At 36.4% G+C, this 19,153-nt stretch overlaps 2 protein-coding genes across 2 annotated transcripts; one reads left to right on the top strand and one right to left on the bottom strand.

Annotated features, from left to right (window-relative positions):
• Positions 1-5,902: 5,902 nt before the first annotated feature.
• On the top strand, positions 5,903-9,738 carry LOC145053583 (Methylthiotransferase). Its single transcript, XM_079001680.1, has 11 exons — positions 5,903-6,165; positions 6,268-6,306; positions 6,588-6,679; positions 6,939-7,188; positions 7,274-7,393; positions 7,468-7,543; positions 7,637-7,845; positions 8,037-8,145; positions 8,568-8,660; positions 8,791-8,951; positions 9,059-9,738. Exons 1-11 carry the CDS (start codon positions 5,995-5,997, stop codon positions 9,572-9,574), a joined length of 1,836 nt encoding a protein of 611 aa, XP_078857806.1. The 5' UTR covers positions 5,903-5,994; the 3' UTR covers positions 9,575-9,738.
• A 773-nt stretch (positions 9,739-10,511) lies between these two features.
• Positions 10,512-15,065, bottom strand: LOC145053499 (Glycosyl hydrolase family 47 protein). The gene is made up of 15 exons (XM_079001583.1): positions 14,780-15,065; positions 13,672-13,714; positions 13,522-13,587; positions 13,394-13,455; positions 13,226-13,325; positions 12,873-13,055; positions 12,752-12,800; positions 12,493-12,672; positions 12,279-12,399; positions 12,044-12,125; positions 11,898-11,983; positions 11,716-11,816; positions 11,472-11,613; positions 11,241-11,391; positions 10,512-11,159 (listed from the first exon to the last, which is right to left on the bottom strand). The coding sequence occupies exons 1-15, from the start codon at positions 14,917-14,919 to the stop codon at positions 10,929-10,931; spliced, it is 1,737 nt and encodes a 578-aa protein (XP_078857709.1). The 5' UTR covers positions 14,920-15,065; the 3' UTR covers positions 10,512-10,928.
• Positions 15,066-19,153: the final 4,088 nt, after the last annotated feature.

Here is a 19,153-nt window from a genome sequence, read left to right as displayed (position 1 = left end):
GTGGCATAATAGAAAGACTATGTATCGACACATAGCATTTTTATTGATTATGATATATGAATGATATGTATGTCTCATGGTTATGTATGACAGTATGTGATTTATGTGCTTATATGACCAGACAATATCCGGTTGAAAGAGACCGAAAGGGGTAGGCGAACACCCAAATATGTTAGGCAGTATGTTGATATGTATGGTATGTGGTATTTGGGGAAATCATTAAGCTTCGTGCTTGCGGTTTTCAGTTTTCAAATAAAGGAGCCCGGGACGATTGCAATGCATACACTTATGTTTTTTTTGCAATATGTGATTTCTAGGAATGAAGTTTGATAAATGTTTATTTGAAATGCCTTTCAATGTGTGAACCAATTTACAAATGTGTTTTAGTTATATTAAAAATGAAATTTTTGGTCATGATTTATGGGATATTACACATAGTCAAGAAGTGGGTAATACAAAACACCTATGGAATCATACAAGGTAGACCCTTGGTCTACCTTCTAAAACTAGTAATGTTACTAAAATTCAACCAAGTCAAAAAGCCAATGGTCAAATTCAACTCTAACCGACCTCCACATCGTGGCCAAACAATGGCCACTTCGTGGATATCCAACTTGATCCCGATTAATACTCACTACCATGTCGTGACATGTATGCCACAACGTCGTGGAAGAGTCCAAACAAATTAGTCGCGACCAGATCAACCTCCATGTCGTGGCAAGCAAGTCACCACGTTGTGGAAACTACGTAAAGGCAGCTTAATGGACTAAGCTCTCAATCCGTTACTTCTTCAACTCTAACTTTCCATAATGCTTATTGGGACCCTAAATGCTCGTAGAAATACAAACTTTATGGACATGCCTGACCCATGCATGTCCTTCACCCAACTAGGCCAAACCATGAGAAAAATGACCTAAACCCCATACACGAATCTAAAAAACTCAACCAACTTATAGATTTAGAAGGCAATCGGCTAAAAGGACCTTGATGACTCATTAAGTTACACAATTTATCTCATTGAATCATCCAAATCACAACCACAATCCCAAAACATGCTAAGAAGGTTAGATACACAAGGAAGGAATCACCAATATGAAAACTCGAGGACTTACAAATGGTCTAGAGAGTTACTTCAAGGATGGGGATGAGTTGTTTGCTTGATCCCTACACCAAAACCTTCTTCTCATTCCTTCAAAGTGAACCAAAGACACCAAAATGATCTCAAAGCCTACAATGAGGCTATAGGTTTGCTTAAGAACACTTTAGGATATGGAGGTTGAGGGTGGATGAAACCATAGCCATCACTTCTTATAAATAATGCACAAAACCCAAAAAAAAATTAGTGTTTGTCAGAATGAGTCGCCACGTCGTGGTAAATGCATGACCACGCCGTGGCAACCATTTAATGCAAACGCGACTTTGGCAGAATGTCACATTGTGGTGATCTCTTCACCATGTCGTGGCCATAAAAAACCCCACAAATGAAATATATAAATTATACCTAAAATCCGGGTGTTACATCACAAAACACCAAAGGTGAGCTCAAGACTTGCAAGGATGCCAGGGTTTTATCAAATGCACTTTGGAGGTGATGGAGGTCGAAGGTGGAAAGAACCCTAACATCACTTCCTTTAAATATGTGGCCTTGAGCTCAAAAATTAGGGTTTTGCACATCCGTCGCCACCACATCGTGGATATTGCATGCCCACGTCGTGGAGTCTAAACGAAGCATAAGTTTCAAGCAGGAATTCCACGTCGTGGTGATCCCCTCACCACATCGTGGGAAAACACTTTCTTAAGATTACACAAACGAAACCCATACCCGAAACCAGGCGTTATAGTTTGCCCTTTTTTTTCCTGTTACCACATCTGGTGTTTTGTCTCCGCAAATAAAAATGTATATTTTTAGTATTATAAAGACAAATATAATAGAAGTATTTGAATCTAAGGGATCCCTAAAGTCATACCTACCTTAATCGACTGTAATTCCGAAAGTACTTGTAAATGTGTCATCATGTCATTGTATATAAAACCCATTTTTTAAGCAAAACCTATGTAAATGGACCGAATATACATTCATACTGATTCAAACTATTGCGTCAGATTTGAAACTGATTCGGCAAAAATAATTATATATAAATCACAATTACTTAATAAAAACAATACAACATTGTACTATTAAGATATTGTTTTTTCTAAATAACTTGGGAACCAATTGCAGATAGATCTTCACATTTTGGAACAAATCATGTCGTTACACACAATTATTGTCAATTATAGGGTGTATATTTAAGGTTATTTGGGTTACCAAGACACTAAATGACTAATCTAACAAAATAATTATCAGAAAAGTGAAACCCATACCTATTGAGAATATACATTTTATATCTATTTTTCGTATTTTGGAGATGTTTTCACATTTCGTACTTACTTTAAAATACATGTAATCTAATTAGATAAACATTTCAAACTAACATGGTTCATGGAATCTATGTGTAACACCCGGGTTTCGGGGCTAAGCATTTTTATACGATGTAATAGTCTAGGTCAACTATTGTAACTCTTTTTGATGTAATAAAGATGAAATATTTTAATTCTATGTGAATTATCTGTATTTGTGTGCTTATTACTTTATTATAAATATATATTTAATAAAGAATAAAAATAAGCGTCGAAATTAAAGTATGAGATAAGTCCGATATCTTTACATAAAGTTGTAGTGGTCGAAACAAGGATTCCGATGATATAAAGAACGCCAAAATCCGAGTTATAACGAAGAAGTTATGACCCGTCGAAGTTTTGCGGCAAAACCGACACGATACCGGGAATTGTAAATAGTGAATTTACGATAGAACGAGATTTAGCCTTAGCGAACTAAACGAAAGTCGTAGAATATGTTAAACTGAGAAAATACATAAAAAGAACGCCCAAATCTGACTTCGTATGAAGAAGTTATGATTTCTCTAAGATTCGGCTTAACAGTGCACGACCCGAAACTCGAATTTTAGTTCGAGCGGTTTTTGGCTTACGTGACCTAAATGAGAGTTGAAGATCTCATTAATAGGAACTCAACGGTAAAAAGATAGACGAAAACGGATTCCGTATGAAGGAGTTACGAATTCTTTGCGGTCATTTAGCAGTCTAAACGCCTCCTACTGTTAAATTTGAGACCGGTCGAGAATTAGCCGATAGAGTCTAAATGAAAGTTGTAGATCTTGATTTTACCTACGCGTTGAAAAAAAGAACGTCGAAAACGGAGCTCGTATGCGAGAGTTATGATTTTTCTAAGTTTGAAGGCTGATACGCGATATTGGGTGACGTGACACCACCAGAAGGCTGCCACATGCACCAACTCGACGAGTTTTTGGTCAAAACCCAGCGAGTCCATCAGAAATTTCACTATAAATAGAGGTGTCGGGTCTTTCCATTTCTTCACACCTCTCAAACTTTTTTCTCTCTCTACACACACACACACACTCTTTCTCTCTCAGCTCCCTAAGCCCCCCAAAAGTCTAGGTAAACCCCCTAGCACCCAAAGGAAGGCCCGAGGCTCCCGGAGTCCCGAGAAAAGAGCCTTTTGGCTTGGAAACGCTGCTCCAGCGAAGCCCGGTTTTGAGAAAAACCCGCTGTAAGTGAGCTCCGCATAACCTATCTTTAGTTTAGCTTATGTTTTAATATAGTAATGTTATTAGGACCTTATAATAAGTACTTTGGCTATTGTTATGGGTTATATAAGTATCGTTTAACGCTTATACAATTGTAATAATAGCTAGACTATTAATTAGTCTCGGTGAATATTAGACTAAACCCCAGTGACAATGATACTAGGTTTTGTCAAAGGAAAAGTGTGTTAAGAGTAGCGAATAGCTGTCCAAGCGCCGAGTCACCACCTACTCAGGTGAGTGCATAGTTACTTCCATTTTACACATAGATATGAAGTATTTTATATAAATTACGTGCTATGTATGCATATTATCTGAATACTTGCTATCTATGATGGATTGACGTTTTTATACATGTTTTCAATGATTTAAACTGTGTATGTATTTTATGTCTACGAAAATGTTGGGGTAAAACATGGGTAGATGTAATAAAACATGGGTAGATGTAATAGGTGATGTGTGATAAAATGATGAGAGACCTCGATGTTGATGTTGTTGATTCTGTCATCTAGCGGAGTATGGATGACGACCACAGACTCTTCTAGACAGTCCAGTGGAACGCTAGCAGGCTCGCAACCTGTAGGTGTTTGTGAACGATGTGTTCACCGGTGTACTCCACCCCCCACATTGTTGCCTTTAGGACATTTATTGTTGAGGAACCCCCTTAGCAGTAGTGTCCATCCCGATGACGATCCTTAGGCTAGGTCCCTTATGATAGGTGTTTAGGGACGTAAAGTGAGGATAACGGGAACGGGTAATCGGGTTATTATTGATTGATGAAATTAATAAACTTATTTATTGTGGGTTGAAAACCTTATGTGCTCACCAGGCTCCCAAGCCTGACCCACCCAGTTTCTTGTATTACAGGTAGTGGCGCATGAGCATATATGTGATGTTTTGGACGAGGGATTACGGATATAGGCCTGTAGATACGAAATAATGTAGTAAGGCTTATGTCGTACTGTTTATGCTTTTGATCTGTATCGAACATGACATCCCAAGTCTTTTAATGAAATACATTTATTTGGAAATGCTTTTGATAGATCTTTATCATATTTTATTTTGGGACAAATTCCGCAACACTTTTATTTAAAATGTTACTATGATTTTCAAACAAAGCATAAATAAAATCGGTTTTTTCTGGCCGTGAAAATGGGGATGTTACACTATGTTTTTCTTCGGAAAAAAAATCAAATTATTTAAATTTTTTCATAATGACATTTTGGATATGAGCCATGCTTGAGTGCGAGATTTCATAAATCTGTGCATCTTAACAAAAAATAGACCTTAAAACTTAAAAAGTCTAAAATTTTAAGCAAAACAATTATAAACTGTCATTTTCTATTGCAAAATACATAAAATTAAAAGTTCATTCAAAATCATACAGAATGTTTTTTTACTTCTATTTGTGTTTTTTGCTTCTATTTGAAAACAATATCCTTCTAAAACTCAAGGAGCAAAGTTATTACACTATGAGAAAAAAAAATTAAAATTGTTATATGCTTTTAATAAGAAAAATTTCAAAAATCATAAAGTTAACTTATGATTATCGACATTTCAAGACAATATGAAATCAGAAACTGTTGAAATTTAAAAAGCTTCTGGCCTTATACTTAAATGAGTATTGTTTATGGACATACTTTAAACACCTTTGAACCGACCTAATACAAACTATAAGTCCCATAGAACCTATACACAAAAAACATGTACCCGTTTCAACCGATCCAATTCCAAACTAATTGGTTATTTTTCAGAAAAATAAGTTTTAAAATTATTTTGTTTAAATTAAGACAACAAATTAGTTAATCAACAGAGATAATGACTTAGGAGGGTAATAATGTTTCCAGTTTGTCCATATTAGGTCACTAAGTTTTTTTTTTTGTGCGTATTAGACCAATATTGTTGTTATTACCGTTTATAAATAGTCTTTTTTACCGGTTTTAACCATATTGGTCTATAGCTTATTTGTGGTGGGAATAAACAATAAACATGAGGAGAGATACTTATTAAAATTAGTATATTTAGCTTAATAAGCTGGATTTTATCCAAACACTCAAATTTAGCTATAAACACCTCTTTTTTTTTTTTTTTTTTTTTCTATCTAAACAGCCCTCGCTAATAAGAAAAAAAAAAAAAAAAAACAAACCTAATATGGACAAACTGATCCCAATTCCATGTACTTTTGGGCTTGATCCAATCCCATCGTCCTGAGCCCATATTCGTTGCAGCACAAACAGCACCATCAGTCGTTGATACTGATACGCAGCTACTACGCCCTCTTTCCTCCCCACTTTCAGACCCACACAGTCGACGGACCAGTGTCGCCGGAGACATGGAAGACATCGAGGATTTGTTGGTAGGCGGTGGCGCTGCTCCACCCGGTTTCCGACTCCCCATTACCGCCGCCGTCGGAATAAATCCAATGAAAAAGAAGAAAAACAATAAACTAGAGCCATCATCTTTGCTTCAAAACTCCTCGACTCATCAAGTCCCTGGCACCCAGGTTGGATTTCTCCCTATATTCATACCGTGAGCGAGAATCGTTTCCATTTTCTGCTTCGCCTTTTTGCTGATTTCACTCTTCTTTTATCTCTCAATCTCATAGACGATTTTTTTGAAGACATTTGGATGTTCACACAACCAGGTACAATTCTAGTTTCATGTGCTCACTTTTTATAACCTGCATTAATTGCTCAAGTCTCCTCTAGAAACTTGCCATGATTAAGCCAAACCTACTATTTCTATCAAACGAAGCTCATAGAAATTATATTGCTATAATTCCCATCAATTTGTTTCAATTTGCTGTCCTTTTTATCACTTCGAAATGAATATTGTAGTTATTAGGTGTCCTAGTTAGAAAGTAACGTAATTCCGAAAATTATTTGCTCCCATTGATTTTCTTGAGTTGTTTGTTTGAACTTGCAGAGTGACAGTGAGTACATGGCTGGCCAGCTTTCCTCATTTGGCTATGCTATCAGTGACAACGCAGAAGGAGCAGATCTTTGGCTGATAAATACGTGAGTTATCTTTCTATCCTATTTCCTGTTGTCTGCTTGCTTTTCAAAAAGTAAAGAAAATGTTTTAAAAGATAATAAAAGTGAAAAGAAAACATTAACTATTGTTGGTTCTTCTTTCAATCAGCATATAGTTCTTTTGTTCAACCATTGGCATCTTTGTTAATGAGCACTAACAGTCAGGACAACACAATAGAAGGTTTCTAAATTCAAATTGATAATTAAATTTGAAAAGAAGGATTGATTATATAATATAATACAGGTGTACAGTGAAGTCCCCAAGCCAGTCTGCCATGGACACTTTGATATCAAAATGTAAAAGTGCAAAAAAGCCACTTGTGGTTGCAGGATGTGTGCCTCAAGGAAGTCGAGATCTGAAAGAGCTTGAAGGTGTTAGTATAGTTGGAGTTCAGCAAATTGATCGGGTCGTAGAGGTTGTTGAGGAGACCCTTAAAGGCCATGAAGTCAGACTTCTGAATCGCAAAACTCTCCCATCACTTGATCTTCCTAAGGTTTCATTTTTAGGATTTTAATGCAAACGTAATGTTTGAATTATTTAGTTTGGGTTAATAAATAATGTTAATAATTACTACACAGGTAAGGAAGAACAAATTTGTTGAAATTCTTCCGATAAATGTTGGTTGTTTGGGGGCTTGCACATATTGCAAGACTAAGCATGCTCGAGGTCATCTAGGAAGCTATACGGTTGACAGCCTTGTAAGCAATAACTTTCTTCACTACATTGTCTTTTTTTTTTTTTAAACAATGTTTTTAAATCCTGAAAATTGCAGGTGGGGCGTGTGAAAAGTGTTGTGGATGATGGAGTGAAAGAGATTTGGTTGAGCAGTGAAGACACTGGGGCATATGGTGATCTTTCTTCTTCTTCTTCTTTGAGTATATGAAATGAAACAATGCTATTTATTTGATGATTAAGTAAAAATTATGTGGGGTAACTAACAGGTCGTGATATTGGAGTAAATCTTCCAATTTTGTTAAATGCAATAGTGGGGGCACTTCCATCAAATGGGAGCACAATGCTCCGGATTGGGATGACTAACCCTCCTTATATTCTGGAGCACTTGAAGGAGATTGCAGAAATCCTGAGACACCCTTGTGTCTATTCATTTCTTCATGTACCTGTTCAATCCGGGAGTGATGCTATCTTAACTGTAAGTCACTCTTGGGTTAGGGTTAAATCATCATTGTACTTTGAAAAATCTACCCAATTATATTTTATATTTATAGCAAAATGTAAGCAGGATGCTATAAAATATGTAACTATTTCTTGCAATTAGCACTGATTATTATTATGGTCTGAAGAAGAAGTTTGTTTGTTGGCATTGGCATTGGTGATTGACAGGCCATGAAACGAGAATATACAGCAGGGGAGTTCCGGAAGGTAGTAGATACATTGACTGAACTTGTTCCAGGGATGCAGATTGCAACTGATATTATTTGTGGATTTCCTGGTTAGCATATACATATTCCTTTTCTGTCTTATTTTCTTTTTGCAAAATCAAAATAATTATCAACTATGCATACAAATACAAACAGATTGTCAAATGTGCAAATAACTGCTAACCCTTGCATATTTCATTTGAGAAAAAGGCTTTCATTTCTGGGAGGCTATGCTTGTCTAAAGGGTATATTTGGAAATCCAAAACATGATCTTTTTAAATTCTATTTGTATGTTGTATTTTCTTAGTAATTGTTGCCACTTAAAGAGGCAATGTTACGATAGAGAGAGCATGTTGCCTAATGTAATGTGTATAGCTAGCTGTCTTCTAATGCATCTTACATTGAATGACATACAAACAGTTTTTTTTTTTTTTTTTTTTTTTTTTTTACATAGAATGTTAATAAATAAAATTCTTTTTGATTGGGTATTCAGGTGAAACAGATGAAGATTTTGCTCAAACAGTTGATTTGATCAAGGAGTACAAGTTTTCGCAAGTTCATATTTCTCAATTCTACCCTCGACCAGGTATTATTTCCTTCTACACAAAACAAAAGTTACTTTGTTTGCTACATTGTTGCAAACTTTTACACAATCATATATATTTGATTATGGTTTTTTTTTCTTCCTAAATGAGTCTGTTTATGAATGAGTGAAGGAACCCCAGCTGCAAGAATGAAGAAGGTGGCAAGTAATATAGTAAAGAAAAGAAGCCGTGAATTGACTTCAGTATTTGAATCATTTACACCTTACAATGGCATGGAAGGAAACATGGAGAGGATATGGATTACTGATATTGCAACTGATGAAATTCACCTTGTAAGTAAAACAGTTAAAAAAAGTATAATACTTATGATTTAATAATGACTAGAGAAAATAGTTTAATCTGTTGATCTTATATGGTGTGGTTATATAAAATGTGTTAGGTGGGCCACACAAAGGGATATGTGCAGGTTCTGGTTGTTGGTCCTGAAAGTTTGCTTGGGTCTTCAGCAATTGTAAAGATAACTTCGGTTGGAAGGTGGTCTGTTTTTGGTGATGTCATCAAGATTCTTGATGAAAGTCAAGGGGTGGTCAAAAAGGATACAAGCAACAAAGAAAACTGCTCACCCTCACCCTGCTTTGATCAAGAAGATGCATGTGCATGTTCAGAGGCAAAGCCCGAATCTTGTGCTTGTGGATCCAATGGTTGTGATATTGATGCAAATGCAAATGCAAATGATTCATACCCAGAAGCCCAAAAGGCCCAAAATATCCCTAGTTTACTATTGAGGAGAAAACCATCATTGACCACTGTGGAAACGGAAGACAATGGCAATCAGAAAGTTGCCATGAGCAATATGCAGGATCGTGATTGGGGTGTTGTTGATAAGCTTCTTGTAGGTGGGATTTTTATGAGCTTGTTGACGATGGTAGCTCTAATTTTGTATGTGCATGTTTGAAGATGTCTTGTAGTTTATATAGATTATAATTACACATTGCTTTGAAGTTGGTAGCTTTTTGTTTTACATGTTTGCATTAAAGAATGTATAACTAAGATGAGTTATTTCATGGATTTGATTTTGTGTTTAAACTTTAAATTAAGGGCATTGATTTCTGTTGTCAATTTTAGTGTTATCAACATATTTTGGTGTAATTATTTTTTGTAATGAGATAGGCCGAACTCCATTTACTAACCGAGCTTGGAGGTGTGGGGTGCACACTCGGTGTGATGAATGTGAACTCGAGAATACGAGGGTCCGGGGGCAGAGCCCCTAGTGGTGGTTCTGCTGATCGGTCAGCGGACGGGATGTTCCGAGGGGCAGCGCCCTGAAACCTAAACGAATTTTTGTATCATTTGAGACTCCAGTCATGAACTTTCTTGCCAAAAACCCACTAAATGGCATCATGATGATGCATGTGTTAGTTATGTGCATTAACTAACAATTTTGGCGTCAATTCTGCATGCAAACGCCAATAACCATCATTCCCTCTAATATAAGAAAGTTTTTTGGTTCAAAAAATGGGTTGGAACTTTCATACACAAAAATTGTATAGTGATTCATTCTCTCTCTCCAGAACACAAAAACAAGGTATATTCTATATTTTTGATTTACAAATGGTCTGACTTCTAAATTGAAATTCTTTGAATTATCCCCAATCTGATTTCGTGATACACCTGGCTATAGGGTCGAAATCACAGATTTTGGAAAGTGATTGCAATCACGATCCAAGAAATATCCAAGTATATCGATATTCTTAAGACCTCAAATTCTAACAATTTCTTACATGATTAGTACTTCATTTGAAGCTCTTTAGTACTTCTTGTGTCGTCTTGTGTCATGCATAACAAAATTTTAATTAACCAGAGAGATAAAACGAGTACGAAAACCCACATCAAGTACCAAGATTTGTCTTTAAATAAAATAAAATTAAGCTAAATTTTCCTCTTTTCTTGTTTACATCTTTCCTCTGTCTCCTATATTATATCCAACCAAACTCTTACATACCATTACATACTTTCAAGACTATTCAAACAAAAATCTTGAAAGTGTAATTCTTAGTCTTTTTAACGAATCAAGTTATATTAAACCCAATCAAACCTCATGATTTTGCAAAAAAAGTTATTCTTCCAACCACCCTGCCCCAAGAGTATCATGCGAGATGTAAATCATGTACACAATGGTCCAGTACAAGGATCCAGATCCACATTGGAATTGAAACTCCCACACTGCGACTGCTCAGACTCAAACCCTCATCTGTTTTTATACCATCCCAAAACCAACTGTACTGGAGGCGAATGAAAGGAATTAAACCTCATATCAACAACCACAGGCCACAGTAGCCAGCCATGCTGCAGGATCTTCTTCTACAATTCAATGAATCGATCCCACAATCATCATCTGTTAAACATCTGTGATCATCACGTGTGTCAGGGACATGGCAAACACTCTCAATCTGTTGACCATTATCAAGTCTAGGCTTCAACAGATTCGCTGGACACACTTGCATGGACATTGCACTAGCTTGTTTCTTTTGTGTTTCAATCTGTTGTAATAAAACAAACCAATTTCATTTTCTTTCAAGAACAACCCAGAAACAAGTCACTTGTTGTTATGAAGTTTGTACCTTGATGGAGGTCCAGTTACGGGGGATGTATGAATCAGGAAGCCTTTCATGCCAATCACTTACAACAGGAAGAGGGTGACCTTCTGTTGTGAATACATAATTTCCACCCATCAAAGCCGAATCATCAAACAGAAGATATAGATACTTGCACCTATTCATAAAAATGAAAAAAAACATCTTTCAACATAATTTCAAATGCTCAAAAATGGAAATCATAGATCCCTTCCTTACGTTTCAGCCAGGAAGAAACTATGCTGGTGATCTTCTAATTGCATGGTTGTTACATCTCTAATGCTTGCATATCCACCTTCAACTTTTGTGTGTAAATTAAGGGAATTTACAATCGCTTCACCAACTTCTATGTACCATGGGTCTGAAGCACAAAGTACAAACAAATACATAAATTTATCATAAAATACTAAATTTACAAAACTTGCAAGAATTATTAGAAAGTATAGAAACAAGAAGTCAGAACCTTTTGTTGCCTGATACATGTAATATGTTGACTCTGCCAACTCTGGACGTAGAGGATAATACTTTTCTGTGGGGTGAACAATCTGATGATCCAACAGATATCTGAGTAGTTTCAGAATTTGCTATTATTATATTTCATACAAGAAAAACTTTAATTTAATCAAAAGGTTTGAAGCTTCATACCTTTCTGGAAGCACTCCAAATTTTTTCCATACATGAAAAAACTCACGATGTGTTAGATTAGCAGCTGCAACATCCCCAACAAGAACCTAAAAACAACAATCATTATAAATTAAAATATAAACAGTCTCAGTAACAGTAAAATTTACCTGTACACCAGGCCAAAATGCTTGAAGACTTGTAAGTTGCCAGTAAGTTGCCCTTCCTGTCCTCATATCGGCTTCATGATACCTACAGTGTAGAGTCGAATTCTTCACATGATGTTCCATATTTTTAGCTAATTTATAGCAAAACCACCCTAATTTCAACATTGGAAAAAAAATGAGAGTTTTCAAGATCAAATTGAACTCAACCTCATGAGGGAGAAAATAAAGAAATGATTACCATGAACCGTATCTGAAATATTTCTGAACACCAAGATATGCTGACTGAAACATCCTCCAAAATTCCTCTTTTCCAAAGAGAATGTGAGCTTTGATTAGATACTCATAAAAGGAATCAACCCCTATTCCAGATACAGATAATTCCACCATCAGAATCAGAATTATAAATATTAAGGTGAAAGGAAGTGATTAAAATCCCTGCATGATCAACTTACCAGCACCAATACCAGAGGAGTATTCGATCCATTCTCCAGTTGCTACATCAAGTGTAGTTCCAAGAAGATTCAGAGAACTCCTCATGCCCCACAGCTTCCGAAGAGCATGCAAAGCTGCATCCTCAAATCTTGAATCACCCGTTAATCGTGACAAAGATCCCATTTCAAGAATAAGAGATCCTAAATTCACACAAAAGCCCATTCAGAAAGATCTAGACTCTTTTTCATTCAAGTATTATTAACATGGATGCCATCTTACCACAACCAGAAGTGCTTGTTTCAGTCGTTTCATTCTCCATAACACCATACTGCCAAATAATTTCGCATCATAAAGCATTACTATGTGAAGGGTTATTTTAGTAATTTGAGAGGATGAATACCTTCAGGTTAATCCAGGCGTAAGGCAAACCAGTGGGTGTAATGAAAGCTGGTAAAAAACGTGTTCCTAAATCTTGAGCCAAAACAAGGAGCTGATTGCTGTAAGTTCCTTGAATCAACCTGTTTGTAGAATCAGTTGCAAGAATATGAGCAGATACAAGTCCTCCAAGAAGTCTTATGTTGCACTACATAATAACCATCAAGGAGATTTATATCGATACCCAACAAGATTAGAACAATAAACATTACTCTTTTATGCACAAGTATAAGTTTTACATCTGGAAAACTGAATTTTAAGCTACATAAAAACAAGTTATGGGAAACGAACAAAGAGGCGTGTTGTATATATATATACCTCAAAAAGATTTATCCTTGCATCGACATCAAAATTTAGATTTTCTGAAAGCCACATAACTGCCCTTTCGAATTCTGTGTTGTTACCTAGAATTACAAGACTGCAAGAAAGAGTTGAAAAAATGAAAGGGATGCTGCTAAATGTAATCAAGAAAAAAACATGTAGTACCTGGACAATGATTCAACAAGTGTAAGTGCCGATCCATTGTACCCTTTGGGTAAGTTTTCAAGCTAAAATGAAAAAAGAACAAGTTATATAAGTGATCAACAATGAATTTCAGGTGAAGAGGTTACAACCTTTAAATTTCCAAGCTCACTAAGAGAGTCGGTGAAAGTTTTGGAAATAGGTTTTAATTCATCATGCTGCAAAACCATGAATAGGGTTAGTATGCGTTTTTGAAAGAAATAATATGTGATGAACTTGTTGATAGGAGGTCGGGTACTTACAGGAAATGCATAAGTCATGTAGTTGTCATATGCATGATAAAACCTGCAAAAGAGGAAATGTATTTTAATGATGAGTATGATACAACACCCCCAAGTATGCCTTATTTATTGTAAATGATGCTTAATTTATATTCAAATTGATTTTACATTTAGGGGACATATGGTTTGGTTTGTGGAATGTTTCGGAAGGAATTGGGATATGTAAAAGAAATTGGAATTCGAAGGAATCGGAATGATGGAATCTGAAGGAATTGAATGCTAGAGAAGAGGGAAAAAGCACATGGAGAGGCAAGAGGTGTTTATTTTTGAAATTATTGGTTTAAAAGGGAATTTGAGTATTTTTAACAAGGAAGAAATCCTCAGAATTGAACTACATGGGCTTGCAGATGGAATGTTGAAATCCATCCAGTAAAGAATTTTGTGAATTCCAACTGAATTCAATTCCGTACTCATTTTCAACCAAGGGTGGGATTGGAATGGAATTTAATTCTAATTCCAGCCAAATGCCATGGAATAGAGCGAACCAAACACCCAATGACCCAATTACTATTTTACAAAAACTTATCCCAATTTGGGTCAATTGAATAGGATATGAAGAAGCTGGTTAGGCATTGACTATAACTGGATATATAGAAGCACATTAGGCATAGGCCAAAGAGAACTAACTATTTGAAACAAAAAGTAAAATTACCCTAACCAACCATAACTTTAATCAACTCATTAATCTGATTATGATTATTTGACTGACAATAAAAGAATAATCCCTTTGAAGATGATGATTCAATCACCACCTTTCTTTAAAAAGGAGTTAAAATATTGGATTTATAAAAACTTTTTCAACCTCCCTATATGTTCCCTAGTTGGTAACCTAAATGTCTTGAATGTTGGCCTATATGGTCAACTAACATAAAAATGAGTAAGGCAAACCTAATAAATATTTCAAAATAAGCAATTGACACCAACTAAGCAACTTAAGCAAGAAAAGACTCAAAATTTCTGCCACTTTCACCTGCTAATATTTCAATTTTAGCACTAAATCTCTAAATTCCGACCTATTTCTATGTATAAAGAAGATTAAAATGGAAAATTCAAGGTAAAATTGACTTACATCTTGCGCACCTTCTCACTCATGCGTCTCCTCTTAGCTGATAAACTCGAATCGAGTTCGGACATGGATGAGTTGAAGATTGTTGGAGATATTAAGAGAAAAACGATTAGCGATGTCCAACAACTTGTGCGGCGAGTCATTGCTATTCTAATCTCAAGGATTCGGAGAGAAGCAAGTGATTTCGCTCCGAATCAAAAGATCGAGGCAAGTGAGCACGGTATTGTTCGATCAGAAATCTTTGGGGTTATGAAGAACTTGGGATTACACATCTTCAATTCTTGTTTTGCCGTTGAGCTGGCAGACGTTGAGTTTTCTCGGCCAATAATAGACGAACAAATGTCATAACATGTGTACCAATCAGAACAAACCACGTCAGATTTAGATTAATAAACAACTTACTAAGAAAAATAAAAAATTAGGGATATTGACAAAAATACAACATATATAAATAATAAACTTATAGGTTGTTTGATATAATGTTATCAGGGTCTAATCAATATTTTTTGGTTAATTCGGTCATTCATCTTGTTTGATACAAGATAAATTAATTATGATCTAGATCAACAATCTCGTGACTCAGTCATTCGATAAAATTACAATAACTCATTATTTCTTTAACTTTCACGTATTTTCCCTTCCCTTTATGCCCAAATAGCATTCACGTCACACCTTCTCTTCTTCATTCGGTCACTGAAACAATTAATTACTTTCAAGGCAGTTTTAGAAAAAAAAAGATAACAAAACCCCAACGATCAATAAAGAACGTTAACCCAATTACAAAACATTTTTAAGAAGTTTTGATCTTATATGAGCATATATAATAGAAACGAGTAATTTATTGATCCGTTTGACGTTGACTTTAATGTACTAAAGTAGACGATTGTATAAAATCTTCAACAATTTCATTATGTGTTTCAGCTCGTTGGACATGACGAGCTGATATGGGACATTGGAGCCTGACCCTGTATTGAGATTTTTTGCAAGTCTTGGATTGATGGCTACCTTGAGTGACAAAGATTCTAAGATACCATTTGTAAGTCCTGTGATCTTGATACCAAATTTTGTTACCTATTTGATAAGGAGAAATCCATGAAGATCACCTTGAATGAATAACACATAAAAGGATCAAGTTCTTGCAAGTATTCAAACAAGTGAGATGAATGTTAAGGAGGAAGTTATGTTTACATATACAAGATGATATATAGGTTTGTTTCTTTTTATCTTTATAAATACATGATATATTAGACCTGGAGTTCCAGATCGGGGATATGGTTCTCCTGAAGGTGTCGCCATGGACAGGTGTCATCCGATTCAGGAAACGGGGCAAATTAGGCCGTAGGTACATTGGACCGTTCAGGGTTTTAGCCCGGGTGGGCAAGGTGGCGTACAGGCTGGATCTGCCAGCCGAACTCAGTCAGATCCACAACACTTTCCACGTCTCCGAGCTGCGGAAGTGCCTGGTGGACGACTCAGCAGTGGTGCCCTTAGAGGATATTCAGGTCGATGACAACCTGAATTACATTGAGCGGTCTGTGGCGATCCTTGACCGGAAGTCGAAGGATCTGAGGAACAAGAGGGTCGAGCTGGTGAAGGTGCAACGACAGCACCGGAAGGGCTCAGAGTGGACTTGGGAGCCGGTGGATGAGATGATGGAGCATTACCCATAACTTTTCCAAGGACGAGCAGCAGACTTCGAGGACAAAGTCTAAAATAAGTGGGGGAGATTTGTAGCACCTGGTTCCTGGTATGTATTTTATTTAAGTATTGTGCATTTTTGGCCTGGGACTCGGCGAGTTGAAGGCCCAACTCGTCAAGTAGAAGCGGATTGGATGCAGGATTTAAATGACGGACTCGTCGAGTCGGCCTCCACACTCGACGAGTAGACTCTGACTGGACAAAACCCTAATCTAAGGGGTTTGCACCCTATTTAAGCATCTCATCCAGCCACCCTTCGTCCATATTGCTTCCAGAAACCCCCCCATAGAAAAACCTAACTGTGTGTGTGAAGATCTAAAGGCATTTGTGGTGATTTTAATCACAGGGAAGAAGGAAGGGCCTAGAGGGATCAAGAGAAGACCAAGGGAGTTCAAGTTTGTGCATCATTTGCAGTCCCCAGAAGGTATAAAATCGATACCTTGCTTGTCCATTTGCTAGATCCCCTTTTTGGAGAGATTTAGGGCTTTTATAAGCCATTCTTGGTAACCAACCATGATTGCAAGCATGGTTGGGGGTGGAGGCTTCGGATCTAGGTCCATGAAAGAGTTTTAAGGCATAAAAGGGTTGCTTTTGCACCCATGCAACTTGAGAGTCTCTTTTAGAGCCTTTTAGGCTCAAAGTCCCATGCATGCACGTAAAGTTCATAACTTTACGTGCTAGATCGAGTTTAGGGACCTAGATCTATCTTTTGGACAAGAGTTGTACGCCAGAAATCGAAGAAATAGACTTGGACAGTATCGACTCGGCGAGTCGTTCTTGGGACTCGGCGAGTCCGAGATTAGACTCCCTTTTTCTATTATGGGTCAAAGAGACCCAGTGGAGTGCTGGAAAGGTTTTAGAGGGCCCGGGGGAGTGACCCAACGTATTGGACTAAGCCATAGTCCTGGAGTTCATAGGACTCGGCGAGTGCATGAACAGACTCGGTGAGTCCAAGGCAATCTCCCAACTCTTGAAGATGAACTCGACGAGTTGTTCATACTGTTGGATTAGTGTCTAAGTCCATAACTATTTTGATATGTACTTGACCCGATTATGAGCATGGTCCTTTTGGGTTGCCTTCACCGTAGCAATATGTAGGATGTATTAAGGAGAGAGAGGTTTAAATATGATTTATTAATATATTATGAGAATAATATATTAAAGGAGAAATCATATTGTTTAATTAATATTAGTCAAGAATTAATTGATAATTAATTTTGTGGCTAAAAGAGATTAATTAAACTCAGGGGACTGGACTGCAATTATTGGATAATTGAGTTATTGGGCTAAGGAATGCTAAAGGAACAAGGGGTGAACGAAATTATGATGGAAGCCCATCATATTTTCGTCCATGGCCTTATCCAGAAGGTTCCATGGGCTGCTTAGAGTTTAAGCTGTCCATTAGGGTTTTGACTGAAACCCTAGCAGCCTACACAAGTATATAAAGGACCCCTTAGGCCCCAAAAACGTGAACAACTGATTCTCTAGGGTTTCTAGTCGTTTTTGGGCAGCCTCTCTTCTTCTCCTCTTCATCCAAGTTGTATATGGTGTTTGTGACTCCATTAGAGGTGCAACACTTGAGGCACTAAGCTTTCTAAGGCCAATCCAAGCAAGGAATTGATTGTTATTGCTATATAACAATCAAAGGTAATTCTCTAAACCCTAATTCAGTTTATAATATGTTAGATCTAAGTTTATTAGTCTTGGATTCAAAGCATATACAATAGAGAAACCTAGATCCAAGCATTAGGGTTTGTATGAGCACATAGGACTGTTCTTATGCATAAAACCCATCAGTGGTATCAGAGCCTTGATTGGTTTCAGTTGTATGTGATGCTTAACTGCTTTATTTGATGAAAAACGAATTTTTGGCCCTTGCCCGACCTAACTCGGCGAGTTTGTCTGACTCGGCGAGTCCAGTCCCTGACTCGGCGAGTCCAGGGGTCAGACAGAGGGAATTTCGGGTTTTTGCTGCTGTTTTGACTTGGACTTGATGCTTAATTTGTTTTATGAAGTTAAAATCCAAATTTTATCTTAAATTAGTGATTATCCTTGCCAAAACAATAGATAATTTCAAATCTTTTAAATATTGGTTGTTTATATGATAAATATGGATTATTTCAAATTATTTGGTAATTATCTAGTGACTAAAATAAGATTAGGTCAAATATAGATAATTATGAAATTAATTGTTTAATTTGAGTTATTTTTTGTTTGATCCCTAATGTTTTGAAATGTTTCAAAACGTGCCCTCAAGTTTTGGAATTTAAAATTTGACTAAAAGTTTAATTTTGAAATGTTAAATTATAAAACCCTAGTAATTTGAAAAGTTCAAATCACACCCTTATGTTTTATTAATTAATTAAAGTGTATAATTAAAAGTGATTTAATAAACCCATAAAGTTTTGGTTTACATTTAATTAAATTAAAAGTATAATTTACTAAGTTAAACCACCTAGTATTTTAAAAGTGTAAAATACACCCTATACTATATATAACATTAAAAGTCTAATATTATATATGTATGAGTAATCAGTCAGTCTTACTGTTAGTAGGCCTCATTCACGAAGCTGGTCTATAAGGGGTGTTTAAGAAAATTGCCTATAAAATGGTGATTGAATGGGTATCCACTCTTACCCACCGCACTCTTGAGTAGTGGAGGGTCGTTAGCCGAACGGG

The sequence above is a fragment of the Lactuca serriola genome, chromosome 1 (assembly GCF_051521515.1).
Source record: "Lactuca serriola cultivar US96UC23 chromosome 1, Lser_US96UC23_V15, whole genome shotgun sequence".
In the NCBI taxonomy this organism is placed as follows: domain Eukaryota; kingdom Viridiplantae; phylum Streptophyta; class Magnoliopsida; order Asterales; family Asteraceae; genus Lactuca; species Lactuca serriola.
Note: the sequence above shows the minus strand (reverse complement) of the source record. Positions and strands in the feature narration are given on the sequence as shown.

Bases quoted from the DNA above. Each gene is read 5' to 3' on its own strand.
- LOC145053583 (XM_079001680.1), top strand. From the start codon at position 5,995: ATGGAAGACATCGAGGATTTGTTGGTAGGCGGTGGCGCTGCTCCACCC. The intron at 7,189-7,273 runs GTTTCATTTTTA...ATTACTACACAG, and splicing joins CATCACTTGATCTTCCTAAG to GTAAGGAAGAACAAATTTGT. The intron at 8,146-8,567 runs GTTAGCATATAC...TTGGGTATTCAG, and splicing joins TATTATTTGTGGATTTCCTG to GTGAAACAGATGAAGATTTT.
- LOC145053499 (XM_079001583.1), bottom strand. From the start codon at position 14,919: ATGACTCGCCGCACAAGTTGTTGGACATCGCTAATCGTTTTTCTCTTA. The intron at 11,614-11,715 runs GTTCTGACTTCT...TTTGTGCTTCAG, and splicing joins CATGTATCAGGCAACAAAAG to ACCCATGGTACATAGAAGTT. The intron at 11,392-11,471 runs GTAAGGAAGGGA...TTTTATGAATAG, and splicing joins AGTTTCTTCCTGGCTGAAAC to GTGCAAGTATCTATATCTTC.